The sequence below is a fragment of the Osmerus mordax genome, chromosome 11 (genome assembly GCF_038355195.1).
Source record: "Osmerus mordax isolate fOsmMor3 chromosome 11, fOsmMor3.pri, whole genome shotgun sequence".
In the NCBI taxonomy this organism is placed as follows: Eukaryota; Metazoa; Chordata; class Actinopteri; order Osmeriformes; family Osmeridae; genus Osmerus; species Osmerus mordax.
In genome coordinates, this window is record NC_090060.1 from 18,555,276 (window position 1) to 18,565,962 (window position 10,687).

Genomic DNA, 10,687 nt, shown 5'->3' on the forward strand with positions numbered 1-10,687 from the left:
CTCTCCTCCTGTCTCTCTCCTCCTCTCTCTCTTCCTCTCTCCTCCTGTCTCTCTCCTCCTCTCTCTCTTCCCCTTCTCCCAATTTTCCCTCTCTCTGTCTATCTCAGTTGCTCCTCCACCACCTCTGTCCCTACTCATCCTCTCCCTCCCTCCTTCAGACAGTAGTGTATTTTCCAGAGTCAGGCGTAAATATAGAGGCATGTGCCCATAGCTCTAGTCTGAGCAGAATATGAGAGTGGCGTGTTGAAGAGAGTGTGTGTGTGTGTGTGTGTGTGTGTGTGTGTGTGTGTGTGTGTGTGTGTGTGTGTGTGTGTGTGTGTGTGTGTGCGTGGGAGTGCAGTGAGGAGGCAGGAGAATTTAGGTCTTTTCAGAATAGCAGCTTCCACGGTTGGCAATCACATTATGACTTCAAACTGCTCATTTGCGCTGCATTTAGCAAAGTGCTGCTTGTGAGACTATGTTAACCACTTGTATGGAAACACGACCTTTTAGGAAATGCTCTTCTGATCCTTGACACCCTGCTGTACTTCCTATACGCACTGAACGTATGTCGCTTTGGATGAAAGCTTCTGCTAAATTAATAAAAATGCTAGATGTGCAGCTAGTTGTTGCACTTTCAGCTACTGGTTGCACAATCAGCAATATTGCACTAATTGTACCCTACTTGTCTCTAGGTTAGTATAGGTTATAAGCTTAATATAGGATATTATGTGTATTATAGGTTTAGTATCAGAATGGGATTATTTGCCATGAAAGTTTGCACAGACAAGGAATTTGCTTTGGCAGGAAGGTGCATACAATAAACATATAGGACCTAAAATGTAAATATGTGGACTATCTATACTAAGGGTACATAAACTAGCAGTACTAAGTGGGATTAGAATTAAATTAAATAACAATAAAATATAAGTTGCCTTAATTTTCAATACAAAAATACAAAAATACAAATATGACAAAAAATACAAATGTACAAGATAAGTATACTGTATTGTTTATTATTTTGTATATTTAGGAGGTTTATTATATTATATGTTAGCTTATCATAGGTGTAACCTATGTTCTGAGACTTATATGTCATGTTATGCCAGGTTGCTTTGCGTTGTCTTGTCCTAAGAATTTCAGTGCCCAGTCAGACACTGTGTTGTTCTGTGCATCACCAGTCTGACCCTGTGTTGTTCTGTGCATCACCAGTCAGACCCTGTGTTGTTCTGTGCATCTCCAGTCTGACCCTGTGTTGTTCTGTGCATCACCAGTCAGACCCTGTGTTGTTCTGTGCATCACCAGTCAGACCCTGTGTTGTTCTGTGCATCTCCAGTCTGACCCTGTGTTGTTCTGTGCATCACCAGTCTGATCCTGTGTTGTTCTGTGCATCACCAGTCTGATCCTGTGTTGTTCTGTGCATCACCAGTCAGACCCTGTGTTGTTCTGTGCATCTCCAGTCTGATCCTGTGTTGTTCTGTGCATCACCAGTCAGACCCTGTGTTGTTCTGTGCATCTCCAGTCTGACCCTGTGTTGTTCTGTGCATCACCAGTCTGACCCTGTGTTGTTCTGTGCATCTCCAGTCTGACCCTGTGTTGTTCTGTGCATCACCAGTCTGACCCTGTGTTGTTCTGTACATCTCCAGTCAGACCCTGTGTTGTTCTGTGCATCTCCAGTCTGACCCTGTGTTGTTCTGTGCATCACCAGTCAGACCCTTGTGTTGTTCTGTGCATCTCCAGTCAGACCCTGTGTTGTTCTGTGCATCTCCAGTCTGACCCTGTGTTGTTCTGTGCATCACCAGTCTGATCCTGTGTTGTTCTGTGCATCTCCAGTCAGACCCTGTGTTGTTCTGTGCATCACCAGTCTGATCCTGTGTTGTTCTGTGCATCACCAGTCAGACCCTGTGTTGTTCTGTGCATCTCCAGTCTGACCCTGTGTTGTTCTGTGCATCACCAGTCAGACCCTGTGTTGTTCTGTGCATCTCCAGGCAGACCCCTGTGTTGTTCTGTGCATCTCCAGTCTGACCCTGTGTTGTTCTGTGCATCTCCAGTCAGACCCTGTGTTGTTCTGTGCATCTGACAATAAAAGACTTGAACTTGTGCACTCATGGCCAGTGTGTTAGCCAATCACAATGCCAGTTTGGATACAGTACTGTTAGCAAGTGGCTAACAGTGATTGATTTACGTAACAGTGGAGCAGTTTAAAATCAATTACTGTTTTCACAGCCATGTGGATGGATCATGTAAAGTGTGACCTCTGGGTCAGCTACATTAGGCATGCTGTTACATGAGCACACAGCTACATTAGCATGCTGCTACATGTGAGCACACTGCTACATTAGCATGCTGTTACATGAGCACACTGCTACATTAGCATGCTGCTACATGAGCACACTGCAACATTAGCACACTGCTACATTAAACACAGCTACATTAGCACACTGCTACATTAAAACACAGCACATTAGCACACTGCTACATTAAAACACAGCTACATTAAAACACAGCACATTAGCACACTGCTACATTAAAACACAGCTACATTAAAACACAGCTACATTAGCACACTGCTACATTAAAACACAGCACATTAGGATGCTGTTACATGAGCACACTGCTACATTAAAACACAGCTGCATTAGCATGTCGCTACAGAGGTGTTCTCTAGGTGTCTGAAATCAGAGATTCAAATGTGTGTGTAGAGGTGTGGTGTGTGTGTGTGTGTGTGTGTGTGTGCTGTGTGTAGTGTGATTAGAGTGTGTGTGTGTGTGTGTGTGTGTGTGTGTGTGTGTGTGTGTGTGTGTGTGGTGTGTGTGGTGTGTGTGTGTGTGAAGAGGGAGAGTGGAACTCAGGGTAATTACCTCTATCAAAGAGGGCAAAGCTTCAGTCACCTTCCCACAATCCCTCTGGAGGCTGATTAGCACTGCACTGTGGGACCAGCTGACACACACACACACACACTCACACTTCAATAACTCTATAGACATGTGCGCGCACACTCACATAAACACACACACACCTCTGGGTCCTCTACTAAAGTGATCCATCACACCTGTAGTGAGGGGATGGATCAAGAACCAGCCCCAAGAGACAGAGGGGAAGGGATAGAGTGAGAGGGGAAGGGGTAGAGAGAGGGGAAGGGGTAGAGAGGGGGGAAGGGGTAGAGAGGGGGGAAGGAGTAGAGAGAGGGGGGAAGGAGTAGAGAGAGAGGGGAAGGAGTAGAGAGAGGCGAAGGAGTAGAGAGAGGGGGGGAAGGAGTAGAGAGAGGGGAAGGGGTAGAGAGGGGGGAAGGAGTAGAGAGAGAGGGGGAAGGAGAAGAGAGAGAGGGGAAGGAGTAGAGAGAGAGGGGAAGGGAGTGAGAGAGAGGGGAAGGAGTAGAGAGAGGGGGGAAGGAGTAGAGAGACGGGGGAAGGAGTAGAGAGAGGGGGAAGGAGTAGAGAGAGGGGGGAAGGAGTAGAGAGACGGGGGAAGGAGTAGAGAGAGAGGGGGAAGGAGTAGAGAGGGGGGAAGGAGTAGAGAGAGAGGGGAAGAAGTAGAGAGAGAGGGGAAGGAGTAGAGAGAGGGGAAGGAGTAGAGAGAGAGGGGAAGGGAGTAGAGAGAGGGGAAGGAGTAGAGAGAGAGGGGGAAGGAGTAGAGAGGGGGGAAGGAGTAGAGAGAGGGGGGAAGGAGAAGAGAGAGAGGGGAAGGAGTAGAGAGACGGGGGAAGGAGTAGAGAGAGGGGGGAAAGGAGTAGAGAGACGGGGGAAGGAGTAGAGAGGGGGGGACAAATTACAAAAGAGGAGAGACAAAGAGAGAGAATAGAAACATGAAGAGGACGAGACACCAGTTATAAAGAAACGCTCTCCTTTCGTTCTCCTTTCCACCTCTCTCTTCCTCCTCCCTGCAGGATGAGAGGGGGGGGTGCCAGGGGGGTAGCTGACAGCACTCTCTGCACCCGCTACAATAACACTGAGCTGAACCAATTACTCTCAAATAAACAGTGTGTGTGTGTGTGTGTGTGTGAGCGTGTGTTTGTGAGTTGAGTGAGTGAGTGAGAGAGTGAGTGAGTGAGTGTGTGTGTGATGTGTGTGTGTGTGTGTGTAATGAACAGTAAATGAAGCCCTCTTCAACGCCAGCGACCCGCTCTATTTACACAGAGGAGACTCCCCAAGCAATGCCCACACACCCTCACACTCACACACACTCACACACCCACACCCACACCCTCACACTCACACTCACACTCACACTCACACACACACAACACACACACACACACACCCACACCCACACTCTCACACACACTCTCACACACACACACTCACGCACACACACACACCACACCCACACCCTCACACTCACACTCACTCTCACTCTCACACACACACTCTCACACACCCACACTCACGCACACACACTCTCACACACCCACACTCTCACACACACACACACACTCACACTCTCACACACACACTCTCACACACACACTCTCACACACACACTCTCACACACACACTCTCACACTCACGCTCACACACACACACTCACACATATAAACAACCATAATCACACACTCACACAAAACATGCACACACACGTTATTGGGCATACCACACCCCAATAATAAGAATAAAACACCCAAACACAACCAACAAAGATCATTCACACACACACACACAGGTTCACACACATTGCACAGGTGCACACACACACTGCATGCAGGCAGTGTCCACAGCAACATCCACAAACTGAACACACAGTAGCAGAGCAAATATACACTACTTCCAAAACACACACACACCTAATATCTGTGCCACATAGTGGCACAGATATTAGGCAGGAACACACACACACACACAAAAACACACACTCACAGCAGATAATCATCCAGCTCATTGTGTAGCAGTAAGAGGCTTAGAGAGTCTGTCAGATGATCAATGTTTGATTTTCAAATTATGAGAAAGAGATAGAGAAAAAGAGGGAGAGAGAGATAGGGGAGAGAGGGAGGGGGGAGATAAAGAGAGAGTGAAAGAGGGACGAGAGGGAAGGGGAGAGCGGAGAGAGAGAGAGAGAGAGGGGAGAGAGAGAGAGAGAGAGAGAGAGAGAGAGAGAGAGGAGAGAGAGAGGGAGGGAGGAGAGGGAGGGAGGGGAGAGCGGTGAGAGGGATGGGGGAAAAGGAGAGAAAGAGGAGGGGGGGAGAGGAACACTGAAGGCTATCAAATCCATCCGATCCAAAATACACACACACACTTTGAGATGTGCTAGCAGGGAGAGGAGAGGAAGAGAGTGTGTGTGTGTGTGTGTGTACTGTATCAATTCATCTGGTTGTTTTCCTCCTTCATATTAAACACCTCAGAAGACAGCCTCCATACCTAACAGCAGCTCAACACACACACACACCAGCAATATCAGCAGCTCAACACACACACCCCCCCCCACAGACACACACACACACACCCTGCCTGACCAAAACAAAAAGGAAATGAATCTCTGAAATGTGCTTCCTTCAATAAAGGTTCAACAGGAGTAGATTAAGTTCCGTGTTCATATTCCGACCCTGTCTTCTCTGCTAGGAGCCTCAATCAGCCAGTAGAATAATTACCAGTAATGTCTTTGTCATGTTAACTCATGTTCATCACTAGTCATTTACAGACCGTTTATTTCTACAAAGACCACTCTCTCTTCACTCCTTTTGTAGTTCCCGACAAACACAAACATTTTCCTTGTTCTCTGGCTCTGCTCACACACACACACAGACACACAGACACACACACACACACACACACACACACAGACAGAAAACCTGAGGCACCTCTGTCTGAGTGAACATCAATTAAACATTTTCCTTCCTTTCCCCCAAAGCCATTACAACTGCTGACACAAGTCATTACTGGTGAAGAATTGTAGCTTGGCTAATATAATTTAGGATCATCTGTCACTAAGGACTGAGTAACGGCTCCTGATCCCAGACCAGCCCTGTTACAGACTGACTGTAAGCCCGCTGGTAGACTGGGGTAAGACCTGATCCCAGACCAGCCCTGTTACAGACTGACTGTAAGCCCGCTGGTAGACTGGGGTAAGACATGATCCAGACCCCCAGACCAGCCCTGTTACAGACTGACTGTAAGCCCGCTGGTAGACTGGGTAAGACATGATCCCAGACCAGCCCTGTTACAGACTGACTGTAAGCCTGCTGGTAGACTGGGGTAAGACATGATCCCAGACCAGCCCTGTTACAGACTGACTGTAAGCCTGCTGTAGACTGGGGTAAGACATGATCCCAGACCAGCCCTGTTACAGACTGACTGTAAGCCCGCTGGTAGACTGGGGTAAGACCTGATAAGACACAGATAAGCATGCACGCACACTTCCCAAAAACTACGATCTAAAAATAGACTAACATCTAAAAAAAACTACAGTCTCACTTTTCAAACAACTACAATGTGTAGTATTTTTGCAGAAACTACAGAGGCCCTTAGAGACTGCATTTCAATGGCATCTGACATAGGTTACAGGTTCAAATCCCCCCAACCCAAGACCCAATCACAAAACAGATATTAAGGGAGAGAGAGGGAGAGAGTTAGGGTGGAAATAGGGAGGGGGAGAGAGGGAGGGTAAAGAGAGAGAGAGAGAGAGAGAGAGAGAGGGGGGGGGGGGGAGGGGGAGGGGGAGAGAGAGAGAGAGAGGGAGAGAGGAAGGGGGAGAGGGAGGGGGAGAGAGAGAGGGAGAGAGGGAGAGAGGGAGAGAGGGGGGGGGAGAGGGAGAGAGGGGGAGAGAGGGAAGCATCTGCAGCAGTCTACACAACAGGCGTTCAAAAGCATTCCAGCAGTTACAGAGAACAATGACAAACACACACACACAACAAGGGGAACAAAACAGCAGCATACAAGAGCCGACCCCGACCACAAGAGAGCTCCCCCTCCCCCCGTCTCCCCCACACACCCTCACACACACAGAGGAGTGAGGGTCTACAGCTCCCCTCCCCCCGTCTCCCCCACACACCCTCACACACACAGAGGAGTGAGGGTCTACAGCTCCCCTCCCCCCGTCTCCCCCACACACCCTCACACACACAGAGGAGTGAGGGTCTACAGCTCCCCTCCCCCCGTCTCCCCCACACACCCTCACACACACAGAGGAGTGAGGGTCTACAGCTCCCCTCCCCCCGTCTCCCCCACACACCCTCACACACACAGAGGAGTGAGGGTCTACAGCTCCCCTCCCCCCGTCTCCCTCACACACCCTCACACACACAGAGGAGTGAGGGTCTACAGCTCCCCTCCCCCCGTCTCCCCCACACAGGAGAGGGAGGAGGATGGAAGAGAGGGAGGGAGGGTGGGTGGAGGAGAGGGAGGAGGAGAGGGAGGGTGGAGGAGAGGGAGGAGAGGGAGAAGGAGGGAGGAGAGGGAGGACGTGGAGCAGGGGTCACCCTTCTTCAGCCTGTGGAGTATAGGACGCTATGGGACTGCCCCCCCTCTCCCCCTCCCCCTCCTGAGGTCAGTACTAACATGCAGGCCGCTCTGCACAGTCTGAGGCAGAGGTCTCACACACACACACCAGCATTACCGCTGGGCTCGGCTGGCTCTCCTCACCGTCTGTAATGGTACAGAAGCAGGTGGAGGAGGCATGGGGGACCTCGGTAACGGGCCGGCAGAGCAGGCAGCACACCGCTGCTTGGCCCGCTGCCGACGGCTGCCGCTCTGCTCTACCGGAGGTGACACATGAGAGTCGCGGAGTCATATCAATAATCACAACCGGAGGCCAGAGAGATAAACACACGTCGTACTATCGTCGGTACGTTACAGAGACAGACAGACAGACAGACACTTGCAAACAGCCTTTTTAGTAAACCTCATAATTGAGATAAAATGCGCTCAATTTCCCTACTGAAATTAAAACCGTTTTTTCTCTCTCGAAATAACAGATAATTAATGGATAATTACAACTCCGCCCCACGGTTCTGCTGATGGCTAAACAAAACCGAAATAAACCGTTCCACAGACATCCTTCAGGAAAAACCCTTTCATTTACTTACACTCACACACACACACACACACACACACACATCTCGTTGTTGTTCGTTCTCTCAGCCCCGGGTACATCAAGGTCCTCTAGAAGCGTGTATCTGGGTACTTGTACATCACGCCGATAATTGTGACAGTTTCCTTCATGCAAATGCTTGAGCCCTAACCCTAACCCTTTATGCTGTATCTGAAAAATGCTTGAGCTGAACTAAATATGTCAATGTTGTGTTGCTGCGGCACATATTCTGATTAAAACGCCACACACAGGCCACATAATTCACTGTCCAACAAGCACCCTTTCATTTGTGGCTCTCCTGTACAGGACAGCTGGGCACAAGTTGGTTAATTATATCCGTAAATGTTTCGGTGACCAGAGCAGGAATCAATGAAGACGGTGAAAGCTGTTTTTGGTTCCACATTTCAACACCCGCCACGAGCTTGGCTGATATTTGGATCGTGCTTAAGAGCATTCTTCTTGATCCTTGAAAAATAATTCGCTATAGTACAAGGACAATTACAGAGCACGAGGGGTTCATGCTCGCAAGACGATTTTTCCAAGCTCGACCTAGATACAAAGCTAGTTGTGTCGTCGGGTAAAAGATCCTCACATTGAAGTGCCCTCCATGCACCCAAACTGACGTGAAACGGTCCGCCGTAGCAGGAGACTGTAGCAAGCCATTTTTCTACATGTAGGAAATTTGAATATACGTGATGCACCTGCATTAGCTACGTTGTAATGGGATTATTATGACAACCTATACGGAGTATTTACTGGTGAATTCTCCACTTTATACATCATTTTCTATTTATGGGTGCAAAATAAGCTATAAGCTACTAACCTACTCCGTTACACCGATAACTTGATTCGATTCTCGGTGCTGACGACGGGAGAAATCTAGCTCACGGGTTTGCACCGTTGCTGGATGGGGTGCACCCCGCGCAAGCTCGTAATTTCCTCAACACCAAGAATAACGTCCCGTGCACTGAACACAGATTTGTGTGAGGTCCACTGATTACAGAATCCATACAGCGTCCAGACGTCAAAACAACTTTCTCTTTGCCCTGCAGGGGTGGCGGAACACGTCCGCGGTTCCTAAATCTCGAACTGCTACCTTCAGTCTGTCAGCGAGAGCTTGAGGGCACGTATTTCTGAAAAGTGTTGACTGAAGTGGCTAATATTTAATGGATCTATCCTTTGCCCTCTTGACAAATAAACTCTCCCTTTCTCGGTTAAACCCCGCACTACATTTGATTAAATCCGTTTACCGCATTCCTAGCAAGCCCACGCTTCAACACCACTCTCGCCAACTGCTTCAGTGACTGCGAGCCAAGAACTGCATGCATGGGCTACAACTTTCTCGTGAATTTTCGAAAACAAAAATGTATCTTTCAGCATATGAATGTCTTACCTTGCCGTGTTGAGATAAATCCGTTTGGGTGAAACTCGGAGCGACTTTCAAGTATCCATAGAAGTTGAGAGAGAGAGCCAGAGTCAGGGTCGATCCGAGCAGCGGTAGCCCGCGTTGCACTAGCCTCCACGAGCCACTCCGCAATGTGCTCGCAGTCTGCTCTCTTGCTGCTGAAGACCACTCCGGAGAGCGCGGGGGCGAGCGATGGTGCGCGGGCACAGTTCAGCCTACTGGACTGCCCTCCTGTAAGAGGGGGGAAATCACGGCTCTAGAAAGCGCTGCTTCCAAAATATTAATCTATCGGGATTTCTAGCCCAACGATGTTTTATCAGTACAGTCACTTTTCATGCATATTGGATGAAGAAGAAAGCGCTCTAACAAGAATAAAATGCGATGCTGTTGCGTTTTTCTCCGGCTGTTCCTTCAAGCGGAACGATCCAACTTCCAACATTTAGCTGACTGTCTTCTTCTGCTGGCTTCCTCCTTGTCTCTCCCGCAGGTACGACAATCGGAGAAGCGAAACGTGGAAAACGTTTGCTCATTCAGCCATTTTTTCCCGAAGTGCTGAATGACTTAGACCATGTACTCCTCGCGACCCCGGGGCGAACGGAGAGATGGGACACGGAGAGGACTGCTGATGAGGTCGATGCACCGTAGCACTGGCCCAGCACCGGAGATCAGGCCCAGCACATCAGGACACTCCAACAGATGTTGCTGCCTTTGTTAGCTTCTCTCAGCTCTGGAAATGTAGATGTAAACCGTGTTTATACACAGACACATAGATGAACTGAGCCAATTTATGGTTCCCTAGAATAGAGTAGAATACACTAGAGAATAGATGAGAATATGACATAGTAGAGTTGTACATAGTAGAATAGAATAGAGTTGTACACAACGGAATAGAGACCTAATAGTTCATAGAAAGTACATCAGAAGAACCAGGACCGTAAGTGCTGGGTGGGTAATACAGTCATAACAGTGTTACGTCTGGTGGTCAGTCAAGGAACAGTCTGTATTTACCAGACACAGTGTAAAGTAACATCTCAGCTACCAGACACAGTGTACAGTAACCACATCTCAGCTACCAGACACAGTGTAAAGCAGGGGTCCCCAAACTACGGCCCGTGGGCCGAATATTCCCCGCCCAAACATTTCGACCGGCCCTCTGAACAATGCCAGAGACATATTTTGAAATTGTAATTTTAAATAGGCCTATATGTTTTAATCATATCATATCTGTATTTGATAATTAAGGTTGGCTTTCAAACTAAAATTTCCCTTAGTTGTCACCTATAA

The 10,687-nt window shown here is 48.5% G+C and overlaps 1 protein-coding gene across 1 annotated transcript in view; it reads right to left on the reverse strand.

Moving 5' to 3' along the window:
* The window catches only part of fat3a (FAT atypical cadherin 3a), a 68,142-nt gene extending 60,043 nt beyond the window's left edge, over positions 1–8,099 (reverse strand). The window contains 2 exon segments of the mRNA XM_067245716.1: positions 7,551–7,663; positions 8,092–8,099. Of these exon segments, the coding sequence (XP_067101817.1) occupies positions 7,551–7,663; positions 8,092–8,099 (121 nt within the window).
* Between the last annotated feature and the right edge of the window lie 2,588 nt (positions 8,100–10,687).